This window comes from Apodemus sylvaticus, chromosome 13 (genome assembly GCF_947179515.1).
Source record: "Apodemus sylvaticus chromosome 13, mApoSyl1.1, whole genome shotgun sequence".
Lineage (NCBI taxonomy): Eukaryota > Metazoa > Chordata > Mammalia > Rodentia > Muridae > Apodemus > Apodemus sylvaticus.
Window position 1 is genome coordinate 71,577,733 of NC_067484.1, and position 17,604 is coordinate 71,595,336.

A 17,604-nucleotide genomic window follows, 5' to 3' on the forward strand; every position below is an offset into this window, starting at 1 on the left:
TCTCCATGAGCACAATATTCTCCCAAAGATGTCACCTCTCAGTGCAGCTGCACGGGGACCAGCTTTCCTGCACACAGTTCTGGGAACATGTACACACGACAGCAGTCTGTGATAAATGCTATAAAGAAAAATAAAATATAGTTGACCCCTAATTAATCAACACTCCATACAACATCCACAAAATGTAATTATTTGATAGCAATTCGTAACGATTTCTTTTTAATACATTATTTTTGCTACAACTTTTGTTTTAAAATGTTCCTTTGTTTTTATGTGCGTGAGTGTTTTTCATACATGTATGTATGTGGATCACATGCATACCTGGTACCCGGAGAGGGTAGATGAAAGGGCCAGATCCTTAGGAACTAAAGTTACATACGGTTGTGAGACACCATGTGGTTGTTGGGAATTGAACTCAGGACCTGTGGAAGAGCAGTCAGTGCTCCTAAGCATCGAGTCATCTCTCCAGCTCCCCTTACCTCAACTTCTTTATTACACTTTCTCTTAAGTGTATTTAACATGCGTGGGTGATTGTGCGTCACATCTGTGCCTGGTGCCCTCAGAAGCCGCAGAGCTATAGTTACAGACGATTGTGAGCTGCTATGTGGATGCTAAGAATTGAATCCATGTCCTCTGATGAGCTGCCAGTGTTTTTAATTACTGCGCTCTCTCTCCAACCCCTGCCCTGTCTTCAAAACCCTGTAACTTTTCCAGATACTATGGTTTCTTAAGAAGAAAAAAAGAAAAAGAAAAAAAAGTTCTTTTAAAGGGGGGAAGAGGTGGTTACAAAAGCAAGGGTGTGTGTAGAGAGAGAGGCCCACAGGCAGAAAGAAAACCATTTCCACATGGCTAGAATTGAATGAGATGGCATCCTTCACATAAGCTCATTTAGATAAATGTGTATTCTTCTTCTTCAGACACATGTAGTCAGCGTCTGGAGACCGTCCCAATGGCCCTCTCTAGCTGCTACTGTGCCTCAAGCCTTCTTCCGTGTGTACTTGACAGAGGGACCCGGTATGGGTGAAGACTGTCTCTGAAAGCGGATTTTCAATTATATTGTGAAAAAAATGTATATGTGTGTATGTGTGTGTGAATGCGACGGCCCGGGCTTGAAGCTCAGAGAGCTTTTTGGGAGTGTGTCCTTGCCTTCCACTGTGCCGGTCCTGGGGTTTGAACTCAGGTCTTCGGGCTTGGCGGCAGGTACCTTTATCTTCTGAACAGATTTACCAAGAAAATGAAGGCCAGAGGAGAAGAGTATTTCTTATCCCCAGAGAAGAAAAGTGTGCAGGGGTCCCTGGGCAAGCGCTGCCCCCTCAGCCAGGCCCGGGCCCTGGTGTGCAGCACCTTGGAGCGACAGCAGCCGCTGGAGGACACTGGAGGACACTGGAGGACACTGGAGGACACCATGGATGTCTTCTCACTCTGCTCCCCTTGGAAGGTTTATTTATAGCCTCGTGCTTTGAATGTAAAAAGGAAATCAATTTAAAGATGGAAGAAAGCAAGAGGTTGTGATTTATGTCTTCCTCCTGTGGAAGCCTCAAGTCGCCTGCGATCACTGGATTTATTAGAAATAGCTAAATAAATAAACCACACCACCAGCTCCATCAAAGCTGGAAATCCTATACGTACCCACAATTAACCTTGTACATTTTTTATTTCAATTTTAAAATGTGCTCATTCGCAAGCACCCGGTAAGAACTAGATGGCTATGCAACAGAGTGAAGGTTGAACGACACGAAAAGTTTTCTTTAATTACAGACTAAAAGATAAAAAAAAAATGTTCCTAAGGCTTGAAATGTTTTGGTCTAATTATACTAAGACACACACAAAAAAGTAATTGGGCTGGTTTGCTAAGTCCATATATAAACATAAATGTTGTGTTCAGGACACGGGCTCAGGCCTGGCCTTATTCTTGCTGGTGTAGGCTCAGATGTACCCCAGGGGAGGTGCCCCGACTGCTGCTCCACGGGCACCTAGAGTGCTCTCACTAGTTTCATTGCTTTGGACTGAGGCCATCCATTCTCTTAATGTAAACACTTCGGAAAGAGAGAGCAGGCTGGGCTACTGGGGTTGGGAGGACAGGTGTGTGCCTTTCATACCAGCGCCTGGGGTGGGGGGAGGGCAGAGGGAGGTGGATCCCTATGGCTTCAGGGTCAACCTGAGCAACAAAGCAAGCTCCAGACTGCCCAGGGCTACAAAGCGAGACCCTGTTCCCCCAACATCCCCCCAAAAAAGTACAATGTTTAAGCTATACATTAATATGACTTGGCCATCATTTTCTTCCCTGTGTACAGCTAATTAAAAAGTTTTTAGTAAAAGAAATTGTACTGGCTGGTTTTGTGTGTCAACTTGATACAGGCTGGAGTTATCACAGAGAAAGGAGTTTCAGTTGGGGAAGTGCCTCCATGAGATCCAGCTGTGGGGCATTTTCTCAATTAGTGATCAAGTGGGGAGGACCCTTGTGGGTGGTACCACCTTTGGGATGGTGTTCTTGGGTTCTGTAAGAGAGCAGGCTGAGCAAGCCAGGGGAAGCAAGCCAGAAAGAAACATCTCTCCATGGCCTCTGCATCAGCTCCTGCTTATTAACCTGCTTGAGTTCCAGTCCTGACTTCCCTTAGTGATGAACTGCAATGTGGAAGTGTAAGCTAAATAAACCCTTTCCTCCCTAACTTGCTTCTTGGTCATGATGTTTGTGCAGGAATAGAAACCCTGACTAAGACAAATTGGTACCAGCGTAGTGGGGTATTCCTGTGACAACCTGACCATGTTTTGGGGAGGACTGTGGAAGGACTTTGGAACTTAGAGCTAGAAGAGCCATTAGGATGTTAAGAGCTCTGTGGAAAGTTCTGTAGGAGCTTGGAAGACAATGTTAAGAACAGTGCAGAAGATGGAGGCCTGGCTTGTGAAATTTCAGAGGGAAGATTAAAGACTCTGAAAGGGGCCATGTTTTGATTGTGAAGATTCTGTGGTTTTGGTTAGCTGGGGCTGAAGAATCAGCTGTGATTAACAAGATACCAGAACCACTAAATCAAACCTTTGTGTTACTGGGACTATTGATGCTGGTTAACTGGAGTTAAGAAATTAGTGGTGATTAAGAAGAGACCAGCATCACTGAGGTGAAATCTTCTGGGAAGTGTTTTCTGAGAGCACAGAGGCTGTGTTCCAGAATTGGCCACAGTTGTATTTTGTGCTGTGGCTGGACTTGGTACTGTGTAAGAGTCACCCAGATGGTACTGGTTTTGAAGGCATGAAGGGGTCATGAAGAGCAGCTGAGGCTCTTGGCACAGTGGAAGGCCATGGAAGGCCATTGGTGAAGGTGCAGCCTCAGTTGCAATTGATGGCCCAGGACTTGACGGGGTCATGCATAGGAGCAGAGGCTTGTCACCATGAAGAGAGCCTATGAGAGGCTATTGGTGAAGCCTAATTACAGTGGAAGATAGCAGTATTTTGGAGATGCCAGTACCATGCGATGACCACCAAGAACAGCAGCAGCAGTGGAGTACAGGCAGCTGGAGCCTAGAAGACAAGCTATGTGCTACAAAGGGCAAAGCTGGAGAAGTGACCCAAGCCTTTGGAGGAGCTTGGAAAATCGTATTGAACCACTGGAGTTTGAGTTTTGCTTTTGGTTGTGACTGTGCCCTGATATGTTTCCTTCTTGAAGGAAGAAAGTAAGGGTTGAGGCTTAATAGGGATGTGTTTGTGTGTCAAGTTGACAAGGGGTCAATTGTACTGGCTGGTTTTGTGTGTCAACTTGACACAGGCTGGAGTTATCACAGAGAAAGGAGTTTCAGTTGGGGAAGTGCCTCCATGAGATCCAGCTGTGGGGCATTTTCTCAATTAGTGATCAAGTGGGGAGGGCCCCTTGTGGGTGGTACCACCTTTGGGCTGGTGCTCTTGGGTTCTATAAGAGAGCAGGGTGAGCAAGCCAGGGGAAGCAAGCCAGTAAGGAACATCCCTCCATGGCCTCTGCATCAGCTCCTGCTTCCTAACCTGCTTGACTTCCTTTAGTGATGAACAGCAGTGTGGAAATGTAAGCTGAATAAACCCTTTCCTCCCCAACTTGCTTCTTGGTCATGATGTTTGAGCAGGAATAGAAACCCTGACTAAGAGAGAAATCAGCAGAGCAAAGGGGGGTGGGGCTGGAGAGATGGCTCAGTGGTCAAGAGCTCCAGCTGCTTACACAGAGGACCCAGGTTCAATTTGTAGCACCATGTGGTGGCTCGGAACCATGTGTAACTCCAGTTCTAGGGGATCCAATGTCCTCTTTTGGCTTTCATGGACAATGTATGCACGCAGTGCACAGAGATGCCTGCAGAAAGAAAAAAACCCATACACATAGAATAAAATCTCAGTTTTCTTTTTTAAGAGAGCAAAGGGCAGGAGCTACTAGCCAGTGTACCAGCTGTGTGAGCATGTGGGGGATGAGGAGTCCCGAAAGGGAAGCTGAAAATTTTCAGGCAAGACTCTGCACTCTTGGAACAACACCGTCTTCAGTTTTACTGACTCAGAAGTATGTCAAACAGATGAGTTTGTGGATTTGCTCACTTTGTACCTTTGCCTGGGACCCGATCCGCCCAAGGCTGCACACCGAGTTATTTCGGGGTGGCCACTAAGCCTTGTTCTAACTCCCTTTCCCCAGAGTTACTCATGGGAGAGCACGCCAGAGTCTTATTCCTAACAGATGTTAGCCTGTGCTCTAACAGCTGCTAACACATTTTGCACTGAAATAGAACAATCAAGAGTTTATTTATATAGTTCTAAGTATTCCTTGTAAGATAAAAAAAGAGTTCATTGTTGACAGGTGCTGGGTCAGGTCCCTGACAACCCCTGTCTCCTAGTTCCCAGGGGTCTGACTAATTCACAAGATGGGCTCCCAGGACAGTCCTGGGAGAGTGAGGAGGGCGTGCCACACCACCACAGAGGGTGTAGTTTTCCAACTCTTGGTATTTATGAATTCATTAGATGCAGAAAAACAATAACTCAACCAAAGGTCTCTGCTTTCTCAACTCCTATGGGACTTGGAGAAAGAGAAAAGGAAAGCCGACGACGATGGAATAGAACAGTATAAGCCACTGGGAAAGATTCGAATGGTATCTGACAGCAAAGGGTCAAGGTGGGGCCCTGGGAGACCTGCTTGCAGTCCTGGTGCCAGGGGCGTGAAGACACACTGTTCCTAGGGAGCTCACTGGCTAGCCTGCCTAGCCGTTAGTGAGCGCTGTCTCAATCACTGTCCTATTGCTGTGAAGACACACCATGACCAAGGCAACTCTTAGGAAAGAAAGCATTGAACTGAGGGCTTAGTCCAGACATCACAGTGGGAAACGTGGCAGCACACCAGGTGCTGGAGAAGTAGCTGAGAACTACATCCTGGTCTACAGGGAAAGGGGGGAGGGGAAAGAGGAGAGGGGGAGGGGAGAAGGGAGGAGAGGGGGGAGGGGAGAGGGGAGAAGGGAGAGGGAGGGGATGGAGAGGGGAAGGGGAGAAGGGAAAGGGGAAGGGGGAGGGGAGGGGAGAAGGGAAATGGGGGAGGGGAGAAGGGGAGGGGAGAAGGGAAATGGGGGAGGGGAGAAGAGAAGGGAAAGGGGAGGGGGAGGGGGAAAGGAGGAGAGGGAGAGGGGGGGGGAGGAGGGAGAGGAAAGGGATTTTTCTGGGCTTGGCAGGGGCTTTTGAAACCTCAAAGCTAACAAACAAGACTCTGAGAAATGGGACTCAGGTTTGACCTCTGACCTCCATGTGCACACATTTGCACACATACACCCACATTCCCCCACCAGGAAACAGTTACATTGAGGGTGTTTATTGATAACAGTTTATTTTTCTTAGGAGAAATTTTTAAATATTAAGTGACTAAAGTTTTTTTGAACCTTTCAACAATGGTACCAATTGCTGTTGTGATTCTTATTTATTGGGAGAGCCAGGGAGCTTGGTTCTCCCCTCTCCTGATTACCATGTCTCTTCAGTGCCTGGCAGATGGCAGGCTCTTAGTAAATCGCTGTGGAAGGAGCAGGTGCAAACAATCAATACTTGTTGCTTTCAACTGCCTCACTTCTCAGCCTTGGCTAAGGTCAAGGGTGACTCGTTAGCTTTCTGAGAATATTGTAAGACCTTAGCAAGCGTTTCTAAGTGATTGGACCCTTCAAGGGCGGAAAGGTGCTTTCTGGAATCAATTTTACCTGTGATAGACCTGGCCTTCCTATTCTTTGGTCTCACCCATGTCCACTTTGTCCGTTGGAAGTCATAAGCCTGACTGTCTACACCAAATAATTATTGATACTTTTGAGAGACCAAATTTTTTGGGTTCAGACTCCATCTTAGAGAACGTGACCTAAGGTTGAACTCGAGTCAACTAGCAGGCCTGAATCTAGCACCAATTTCCAGGTTATTCCCTAACAAATTTGCACCTCCAAGGCTACAAGCCTGCTCCTGACACTTCAAATCCTACCAACCACCAATCAGGAGGAAAGCAGAAGTTTATGGTTGGTTCCAGCACCAGCCAATTATGTTAAAGGCCATAATGGCCCCTAATCAGATGTATACCAGGTTAGCTGTCCCCCTTCTTGCCTCTATAAATGCTTGCCTGAAACGGGGGCTTGGGGTTACACCCTCTATTTCGTCAGAGATTGTAATGTGGCCCAAAACCGAGTTTGAATAAAGAGACCCTAATGCCATTGCCTCAGATTTGGCTCCTTAGCGGTCTTTTGGGGGGAATCATGAACATTACCTGGCACAACACGTTTACTAGTCAAATCCCAAGGTGCCTGTTTGTCTCCACTCCCCAAGGGTAGATGCAATTCAAGGCCAATGAAATCTTGTTACATACACTGCTGCTAGCCTTCAGTCCAAGGTGATTTTAAAAAGTTTTCTTCTGAATTAGAACAAATTGAAAAATTAATTTGAGGTAACTTTTATTTTAGAAAAATATTATTCTGTGACAGATGATGGCTCACACATGATCCCAGCCTTTCGGAGGGTGGAGCAGGGAGATTTCCACAGGATCTAGATCAGCCTGGACTACATAAGTGAGTTCTAGGTCAGGCTGTCTTTAATCCCAGCAGTTAGGAGGGAGAGACAAGTGGATCCCCGTGAGTTCAAGGTCAGCTTCGTCTACCTGGACAGGATACTTCCCATTAGCACCTGAAAAGAAGCTTTAGCAGAGGTATAGTTAAATAAGAATAAGACAGATTGGGCTGGAGAAAGGCCTCAGCGGTTAAGAGCACCTGCTGCTGCTCTTCCAGAGAACCAAGGTTCAATTCCCAGCTTGTGAGCTGTGTGGCAGCTCACAACTGTCTGTAACTCCACTTCCAGGGGACCAGACATCCTCACCAGACACATATGCAGGCAAAACATCAATGCACATAAAACAGAAGTGAATTAATACATTTTTTAAAAAGAGAGTAAGAGAAATAGCTGTCGTGGCAGGGTGATACGGAGCAGGGAGACCCAGGAGAGAGCCTTCAGAGAAATCCCCCAAAGTAAGCAAAATATCTGACTCTCATATCATTTCAAGGGGTGGTAGGGAATCCCACAATGTGTGGTTTAGTCTGGGAGAGCCAACTTGATGAGGAGCATGGAGGGAAGATACTGTGTGGGACAAGCATTAGAGGCCGCCACACAGCATCGCTTCTTAATTCTGTCACAGGGAGAGGGAGAGCGAGAAGACAACTGAAGCCGCTCGAGCATCTTAAACTCACAGATCATCAGCAGTGTGCTCTGTACACTTGACTTTAGACCAATGGCGTCTTACTTTCATCGGGTGGTGTCGTTTTAAAAGGACACGCTCACTGTGCCACCCAAGCTGGCTTTCCATGACCCATGTTTCCTTGACAAGACAAGCCTTCCGCAATAGCTTCCCAAGTGCTTAGAATTGTCAGTTTGAACCTCCAGGTCTAGCTTAGCACAGTTTTTTGTTCGTTTCTTTGTTCATTTTGTATAGATTGAAGAGTTGCTAGGAAAAACAAAAAGTGGAGGAAAAAGTTTGTTTGAACTAATTCAAAATCTCTCCAGTTCCAGCTAGCTGTAAATCTGTCAGCCTCAGCCTTGGAGAGGCTGCAGGTCTGGGAAAGGCTGTGCGCTTAACCCGCACGACAGATCACGACAGATCAACGGAGCAAACGTTATTTCTGCATTCAAAAGCAGCAGCCTGTCCTTGAGTCAAGTGGCAAGGTCATGTGATGATTTATGTCGAAGAGCTGACGGACTATGAGCCAAAACACCTCCCCAAACGGCTGAAAGTCAGAGAGCAAAGAAACGGAAGTCTGGAGACAGCTCAGCGATAAAGAGCCACTCGGGCCAGCTTGCTGGGTGCCAGCGCACAGCCTGACTTCAACAAGTGGTGTTAGGCTAGTTCCTTGCCCATATCTGGCAAGCCTGGATTTCCCTCTGGCACTGGTTAGCCCAAGGGCTAAATGGGAGATCAACGATTTGATTTCTTTCTAGAACATTTTGATTTTCAGTGTGATGGCTAATCTTGCTTGTGAGCTTGAGTTCCGGCCTTGACTTCCCTTGAAAGATGGACCGTCACTTGTGGGAGGAAATTAACTGCTTCTTCCTCAGGGTGCTTTTGGTCATGGTGTTTAGTGAATTCACCGAAACCAGACTCTCGTGCACAGATATCAAATCCACGGATCAAAACCAAAAAGCAGATGAAAGGGCTAGGGGTGTAGCCCGGTTGCATGTGGGAAGTCCTGGATTTGGTTCCTAGCCCAGTGTAAATGAAGTCACACGCCTGCGATCCCAGCATTTGGAAGGTTCAGGCAGGAGGATTAGTTGTTCAAGATCTTCCTTGGTTACACAGAGAGTTCAAGACCAGCTTTGAATTCATGGAACCCTGAGTCAAAACCAACACTGTTGTTGGTGTTGGTGTTTCAGACATTAAATCTTGTGCTTTCTACTGCATTTTTGTGTGAGTCTTTTGGACATAGCTCACACTTCTTCAGAGCTTCTGAAGGCCAGGTCTTCCAGAAGTGCTTTTTCAATTCACTTTACATCCCAATCCCAGCCGTCTTCCCTTCTCTCTCCCCAGTCCCACCCTTATAAATCCCTCCTCCCATTGCCTCCGCCTCTTTTCCTCAGAGAAGGGGAGCCCCCTCCTTGGGTACCACCCCACCCTGAGGCATCTAGTCCTAGCAGGTCTAAGCACATCTTCTCCCACATCCAACCAGGCAGTCCAAATAGGGGTGGGGAGAGGAGAGCCAATGGCTGGGAACAGACAGCACCTCTTCCTCTTGTTCGGGACCCACATGAAGACCTAGCTGCATATCTGCTGCAGGCCTGTAGGAGGTGCAGGCCCAGATCCTACATGCTTTTTAGTTGGTGGCCCAGTCTCTGTGAGTCCCCAGGGGCCCAGGTTAGTTAGCTCTGTGGGTCTTCTTGTGGTGTCCTCAACCCCTCTGACTCGCTCACTTCTTTCCCCAACTCTTCCACAAGACTCCCTGATGTTTGACCTTGGGTCATCTGTCCCCATCTGCTTCTGGATGAAGCCCCTCAGGAGACAGTTATGCTAGGCTTCTGTCTGCAAGCATAGCAGAGGATCACTAACCCTGGCAGGGGTTTAGAAGCACATTTTATGGAGTGCCTCATTAATTCCAACAATCCATGAAGAAGGTGCTAACATTATCCTCATTTTGTATGCTAAGAAAAGCTAGGTTCTTGTAGGTCATGAACCTTCCCAAGAGCTCCCAGCTAGTAACTAATGGAGTCAGGTTGTCAGTCCCACGATCTACTGCACAAGCTGGTGCATGCCCCGGGCTGGCTCCACCAGCAGTCAGATCTCAACATGTTCAATCTTTACAGAAAGCTGGAGGCTGCCTATGAGACCTCATGTAAAGTCATTGTGTAGACAGAAGAATAAACCTCTTCCCAAAAGATCTGTGTCCTAATAATCAGAACCCACGACTATATTTCCTTACACATCCCGCTAGTGCAACATTTCTGTTAGTACAACAAATACCAGAGACAAAACAACTTAAAAAAAGGAAGGGCTGTGCTATAGAGATGATGCGGCAGTTGAGAACACTTGCTGTTCTTGCTGAGGATCTAGGTTCTGTTCCCAGCATCTACATGGTCGCTCACAACCATCTGTTAACTCTGGTTCCAGGGCCTCAGACCTCTTCTGGTCTCCTGCAGGCACCAGGTACAGCTTACGTGCCATGCACATACATGCATGCAGGGAGAACGCTCATACACATAAAAATACATCTTTTTAAAACATGTAAGTAGAAAATAGATGGGCCCCAGCGCTGAGGCAGAAGAAAAGGGAAGAGAGACTTGAGTATGAGAGGAATTCAGCCCACTGCTGTTAGCCCCGGAAAAAGAGGAAGGAAATGGCTACTTCAATCTTAGAACCCAGGAACAGGATTCTGTCAGTCACTCACAGAAGCAAAGAAATGGCATTTCCCTGAGTCTCCAGGAGGGAAGCAAGAAGTCCACACAGAGGTGCGCACAGGACTCCTCCTGCTTCTCCTCTTCAATGAAAAGAGGTCTGAGTGGCAGGTGGTCATGTGGGTGAGACTAATTCTCAGCACCAACATGAGAGAGAGAAAGAAAGAGGGAGAGAGGGGGGAGAGGGAGAGGAGAGAGAGAGAGAGAGAGAGAGAGAGAGAGAGAGAGAGAGAGAGAGAGAGAGAGATGGGCATAGCCCCAAGAGTGTTCATAACCCTCTTGCTGTGGGAGATGGACAGACAGACAGACAAGGAAGTTCCCCAGGCTTGCTGTCAGCCTAGGTCCAGGTTAAGCATAAGACCCTGTCCAAAGGACTGAGAGGTAACTGACACACTGTAGGACACCTGAGGCTCTCTCTCCTCTGGCCTCTCAGCCCAGGCACTGTATAGCAGGTACACACACACACACACACACACACACACACACACACACACACACACCACATGCCCGGGGGCATGGCAGAAGGCAGTCAGAATTGCATGCCACCTTGTCCGTTAGGCAAATCTGGCCTGCTCTGGGGTGGGACTCACAGCCCAGGGCCAGTGAACAGCTGCAGTCAGGGATGAAATCTAAATGCACGGTTTGTCAGGAACTAGACTGACAAGTCATGGTCACAGAGAAACTACTTTCCTGTGGCTTGTTTTTTCTGGATGTCCCTGTGCGGGTATGACTAAGAAACGAGAGTGTGAAATAAAGAACCCTCTCATGTCTACTGCGAAAAGCCGCTGGGCTTGTAAGCAGCAGCCATGACATATGGCGGTCCGTTCAGAATAAAGATACTTTAGACGAACAAGAGGATACTCTGGTGGTTTGTTCTCAGCCGGGAACACTGACTTTCTAAAATCTAATTCCCTTTTTGATAAATGGAAAAATATAATAATAAGCTTTGCCTATATTTTTAGTAGAAAATGTTTAAAATCAGGTAAATGAAAAAAGCAATTTATTCAAAGGTATTTAATGAAGCATGGAAATTTTTACAATTTTTTTTAATAAAAGTTTTACTTATTATTAGTGGGATGTGTATGAAAGACAGGGGCAAACAGGCCATACCACTTGTGTGGGGGTCAGAGGGCATCTTTATGGACTTATTTCTCTCTTCCCACCATTATGAAAGTTCCAGGGAGTCAACTCTGCTTGTCAGGCCTGGTGGCAAGCTCTCTACCACCTGAGCCATCTTCCTAGTCCTGTCTTGTCTTTTTGAGATAGCCTCATGTAGCCCAGGCTAGCCCAAGTTCATGTAGCCAAGGAGAGTGACCTCAAACTTTGGATCTTCCTGCTTCTCCCTTCTGGATGCTGGGTTTGTGAGTGTTCCGCCATGCTCAGCTATATTTTATTTGTTTTAATACTGTTTTAAACTTTCATTTGGGGCTGGAGAGATGGTTCAGAAGTTAAAGAGCCCTTGCTGCTTTTCCAAAGGAAAATTCCCAGCACTCACATGACAACTCACAACTGTTTGAAGCTCCAGTTCCAGGGGATCTGGCTCCATCTCACACATATACAACCAGGATGAACACCAATGTGCATTTTAAAAAATATTATTAATTTAAATTTTTATTTATTCTTTTATAATTTCATATATATGTATGTCATATAATATTTATGTATATATGAAATTGTAAAATAATATATATGTATATATGTACATGTATATTGTACATATACATGTGTATACATATACATATATATGTATATATAATTTCACAATATATATCCACACATACATATACGTCTACATATATACACATATACATATATATTCATATTTTTTTTTACCAGAGTTTCTCCCATTGTCTTCTCTTATCTCCTCCCCTCTCCTACCAAATCCCTTCTTTTCCTAAGTCCTTCTCTCACCTCAAGTCTTTGTGTGTGCGTTGTGACCCACTGGATAAGAGTTTCCCACACTGCATTCCGCCTCTCCACTTTCCTCTGGCCAGTCTAGCATGGAGCGTCTCAGATGTTGCCTACTTGCCTGGCTGTCCTTTAGATGTGAGCCACTGTAAGGTTCCTCCAGCAGGAGGAGGACACTTGCAGTAGTAAGGGTCCCTGCGGGCGGAGGGTCTCCTGCAGAGGCTGGCTGTCTCATGGATGCCGGGTGCCAATACAGGTCCTACAGATCAGAGAGAGTGACACTTAGTAAAGATCATCCAGCAAAGTATGCTCTCCCTCCTCTTGACACAGAACCAAATGACTAGAAACTCTTTTGCCCTGCAAAATCCCACCCACATCACAGTTCCCCGGGGAACCCTCCCCACCTCCCATAAGTATAGCAATAGTGCTTGAGTCACCCTGTGTCAAGTTGACTTCCTTCCTAGGAGCTGCCAAAGTCAACCTGCTTCTGCCTGGACCAAGTCTCTTCCCTGGCTTTCCGGACAGTAGTGTGGTCTGCGGTCCCTAGGACTAACAGAGTCTGGCCCCAGAACATAGCACACTACATAAAAGAAGTGGGCTGATAGTTTAAGACCCAAAACAGGGCTGTTCTAGTCTATATTGTTCCTCATCTCTAAAAGGTTTGTAAGGCCCACATGAGCAAGGTCCCATGCTTCTCCAGTCCGATTGCAATTATCTAAAGGAAAAAAAAATAGGTAATATTCCTCTCATTCAATGTTAGCCCTAAATACATGAGCCCATGGGGAATATCTCTCATTCAAACAGGCATATTACACTTGGCAGCCATTGTGCACAAGGTGGAGGGCGGGGGCTCAGTGTCTACACTTGTTCTCCCGTGTCTTGTCAGCAGTTTTCTGTCTTATTCTGAGGGTCGGTGTCTCTCACTGAATCTGGAACTCATCACTTCAGTTAGGCTGGCTGGCCACCAAACTCCAGCAGTCTACCTCACGGGGTAGGTAGACTGTCCACAGGGCTTTGTTCCTCATGCTTGCCTAGCAAGACTTTATAGACTGAGCCACCTGCCCATCCTTTAGAAAACAGAAGTCACCAGAGGGGGAAGGGCAGACACAGCACAATTAGGCTCACTTTTAGGATTGTTTGCTTGTGACTGTTTGCAAATTTTTATAGATTTCTTTTTTCGTTTGTTTGTTTTTTTGTTTTTGTTTTTCAAGACAGCATTTCTCTGTACAGCTCTGGCTATCCTGGAACTCACTCTCTAGACCAGGCTGGCCTCAAACTCAGAAATCTGCCTGCCTTCCAAGTGCTGGGATTCCAGGTGTGCGCTACCACCACCCGGTTGATTTCTTTGTTTTTAGAATTATTTTAATTTTTAATTGTGTATGACCCCCCCCACACACACACACACATACACACAGTCAAGCAAACACAGATGAGTACAGGCGTCCGGAGTGTAGAGGAAGGCCTGGACCCCCTGGAACAGGAGTTACGAGCTGCATGCTGGGAACTGAACTTCATTCTCTGGGAGAGCAGTATGCGCTCTGAACTACTGAGCCATTTCTTTAGCCCTACCTGCTTGCTTTTCAAAAGGGTCTCAGGCTGCCCTCAAACTCTCTATGTAATCGAGGCTGTCTTTGAACTCCTGATCCTCCTGCTTCATCTTCCAAGAGCTGGGACTGCAAGGTATGCAGAACCATGCCTGGCTTTGACCCACATTTGGTTCCTCTGACTGCAACATTGAAAACTAATTGTAGGCTAATGCACATTTAGGTGTGGGTGCTTTTTATAACAATGCTATTAACTTTATAGTTCAATTTCTTCAGTGATTAGCTAGATACTGGTGGGGCAGCTGAAAAAGAGAGGGAACTTGCAGATAAGAAATAATGGATGAGAAGGGTATCTACTCATTCCCATGGAAGACAATAACTCACTCAGGAAGTGGAGGGTGTAGGACTGGAGAAAGGAGGGACCAGTTGCGCACCGGACCTCACATTCTCTGCACAGAAAAGGAGTTCTACATTGCCAAGGCCTTTGAGCCTTATGTAATAAGGACAACTTGGCAGGAATAGGAGAAAGTGCGATTTCAGAAGGAGAGTTCTGAAGAAATTCGGGTAAAGGACCATTAGAGCCTAGGATTATGTGGAAGAACATGGGACCCCACCGCTTACACTCTAACTGTGCACTTAGGGAAGTGAAGATTGCCTCTTCCAAGGTAGAGCTAGGAAACACTTCCCTTCCCTTAGATCTCAAGGTAACAATAGCCCACCAGGAGGCTTAACTGCCTTGCTTGAAAATAGAGTGCCCTAGAGGAGGGCACCTGACCTTTCTCCGGGAAAATTTTCAAAACTATGCTGAGTTCTGGCACAGGAGGGAAGCAGGCCTGCACCCAGACTTGCTCAGGGTCGGCACACATTTCCATTTTTAGGTAAATATGCCTTCGAAGGTTTAGCACTGCAGTGTGTCCATCAAAGTAGTCTTCCACCGTTGCAGGCATTAAGGTCACCCTCCCCTTTCTGTCTTGGTGCATCGGTGGCATTTTAAAAAGTCAGGCGGGCACCAGGCAGGTCCAGCTGCTTACAGCGGGGCTCCAGCGCTGTGGGCCGGGTAGGGCGTGGCAGCTGCGCGAGCGCACGGCGGGGGGGGGGGGCAGGGCAGAGACCGCGCCAGAAGAGCGGGGGCGAGCGCGGAGCGCGTGCCCGGGATCCTCGTGCACGCGCCGCGGAGCCGCCCGCCTCCGCCCCGCCCCGCCCCGCCCCGCCCCGGTCAGCTGGGTTCCGCGTCCAGCCGGCTGCGGAGCATCCCGGGCGGCGCGAACGGCCCAGCCATGTCCGCAGCCATGAGGGAGAGGTTCGACCGGTTCCTGCACGAGAAGAACTGCTTGACTGATGTCCTGGCCAAGCTCGAGGCCAAGACCGGAGTGAATCGGAGCTTCATCGCGCTCGGTGGGCGGCGGGTCCCCGGGAGCGGCGCGGGGCAGGGACGGAGGACGGGTGGGAGGCTCCTCGCTTGTGGAGCAGGGCCCGGGAGCCGCAGGCTGCGGGACACGCGGACGCTGACGTGTCGCCTCCGCCGGCCGCGAGTGTCCCAGGACCCGTAGCTTTGGGCGCGGTGTCTAGCGGGGTGAAGCTCGCCTTCACCTCCCGGACCCCACCCCCACCCTTACCCCCACCCCCACCCGGGCAGCCGGGCCGCGCGTGCACACTCCGCGCCCGCGCTTGTGAGCCAGGTTTAGCCGAGCTGGGCTTCTCGGTGGGTACACCGCGGGCCAGGCGGCAGGAAGGAGATGCAGGGGACTAGCGGGTATGCCCAAACCAGCCCGGCCCTTCTCCCTAGGGTGTTGAGGCCGGGGTTGCTCGGTATGCTCAGCCTAGACGGACCCTATCCCAGGGAGTTGAGACAGGAGACTGCTCAGAATACCCAGCTCAGGAGGGCTCTGTTTAGGGAGGAGAGGCAGAGGACTTTCCAGTGTCCCCAACCAAAACGGCGTCCGGTCGATGGGCAGGCCCGACCTCCTTGTGGTTGTTTCTCTCAGGTATTCGAGGCAGGAGGAAACCGCCTAGGAAAGGCCTAACCTCGAAGTGTGGGTGTGGGCGGAGACTGTCCCTTTAGAATATCTGCCCTGCCACCCAACCCGCTTCTCTCCTGTCTCCAGGTGTCATCGGACTGGTGGCTTTGTATCTGGTGTTCGGTTATGGAGCCTCTCTCCTCTGCAACCTGATAGGTTTCGGATACCCAGCCTACATCTCGTAAGTGACTCACCCTGCAGCCGGACTTCCCCTCCACCGCCCGCTGTACCTCCATTCAGGGCTTGTTTGGGGCTGTTTAGCCCTGGTCTCTGACATAGCCGGCTAAGCACTTTAAGGTTAAGGTACTGACTGCCCAAGGTTACACATTTGGGAGCCTTAACTTGTTCTCTGATCGCCTGTCAGCCAGAGGTGTTTTATATTAGATTATACTGACCTTATCTAGGCAGCGCAGAATGTGGAGCTAAGCAGCTATTGGGAGTGGATTTGCATCCCGTTGATGACTTGGTTATTTCCACCATATGTTTTTGTTCACAGTTAAACCCAGTTAGTTAGAACTGTCTTCATTCAGAGTCACAATGAGGGCAGGTGAAGGATTTTGACTTGATTCACCTTTTGACTCCTCGTCTCACGCTGAACCCCCAATGGGCTGGGAACACGTTTTGTACGGAAAGCTGACCTCACCTTGCCTTAGCATTTCTAGTACTGGGATTGCAGACATGAGTGTCCAGCCTGGATTAACTTTTTGATTTTAAAAAGGTTAATTATTGGGCTCAGTGGTTTGATGATTGCCCCAAGTCTGACAACCTGAGTTCCGTTCCCAGCCAGCCACACAAGAGGAGAGAGAACCAGCTCCAACAAACTGTCCTGTGAGCTCTAAAGGCCTCCATTCCACTTGAGTATAGGTAATGGCAAAATATTAAGGCTATTCTTTTTTAATTAAAAAAAAGTGTGTGTGTGTGTGTATGTGCACGCGCGCGCTGTTACGGCTGTGTGGGTACCATATGTGTGCCTTTTGCTGGAGGAGACCAGAAGAAAGTTGTTGGACGGCCTGGAACCGGAGTTATTGACAGTTGTGAGTCATCACAGGGGTTCTGGGAATCAACCCCCAGCTCCCCTGGAAGTGCAGCCAACCCTTGTAACTGCTGAGCAGTCTGGGCCCAAGGGCAAATACCAAAAGCAAATTTAAAAACCTTCTTCCTCCACATGAGTTCTGGGGATTGAACTGGGGCTATCAGGTTTGGCAGATACCTGATATCTGCCTTTTCCCCCACTGAGTCCTCCCCAAGAATATGGACTTTAGAAAAGACTGCACGACATGGTAACGTCCTACTTCAGTGCTACTTGATATGTAATTGTATGAGAAATCACCTCCTTTGTTAGCATGAACACATTCTCTATGAGCTGTAAAGGGTTAAGTGTTTCTTGGAGCTAGGCTCAGCAATAAAGGGCATTGGCCTTCTTCACTGTGCATGTGACTGAAAGTGGGGTAGAACCAGCCTGTTCCTCTCTGGCTAGAGGTGATCTCAGGCTGGTCTTCCTTTGGTCACATTTCAAAGTGATTTTTAGGTTGCATATTATTTCTTTGTTTATACATTTACTGACTCCACAATCAGCTGCATATTACTGGCTCCTCTTACTTACGAGATGCTCGATGTTTCTGTCTGTGGCTAGAAGTTCAAACAGCACAGCCGGTTATTTCTAAAGAGTAGAGCGGGGTGGATTTTCCAAGTTTTAGGATTTAGTAAGTGAATACGCTTTCTTCACAGGTTTGATATTCTGAAACAAAGTGGCA

The 17,604-nt window shown here is 47.9% G+C and overlaps 1 protein-coding gene and 1 long non-coding RNA gene across 3 annotated transcripts in view; one reads left to right on the forward strand and one right to left on the reverse strand.

The window, feature by feature from the left end:
• LOC127663555 (uncharacterized) lies at positions 1 to 16,203 on the reverse strand. 2 transcript variants are annotated; one of them, XR_007972992.1, is made up of 3 exons: positions 16,045 to 16,203; positions 12,292 to 12,547; positions 1 to 118 (listed from the first exon to the last, which is right to left on the reverse strand). It is a non-coding gene; the product is annotated as an uncharacterized LOC127663555 (long non-coding RNA). The 2 variants fall into 2 exon arrangements; XR_007972991.1 differs by lacking the exon at positions 1 to 118 and adding an exon at positions 6,519 to 7,145.
• Reep5 (receptor accessory protein 5) overlaps positions 15,032 to 17,604 on the forward strand; it is a 25,058-nt gene continuing 22,485 nt past the window's right edge. Inside the window, exons 1-2 of the mRNA XM_052155176.1 lie at positions 15,032 to 15,227; positions 15,938 to 16,031. Of these exons, the coding sequence (XP_052011136.1) occupies positions 15,110 to 15,227; positions 15,938 to 16,031 (212 nt within the window). The 5' untranslated portion in view covers positions 15,032 to 15,109. The remainder of the gene's footprint in view (positions 15,228 to 15,937; positions 16,032 to 17,604) is intronic.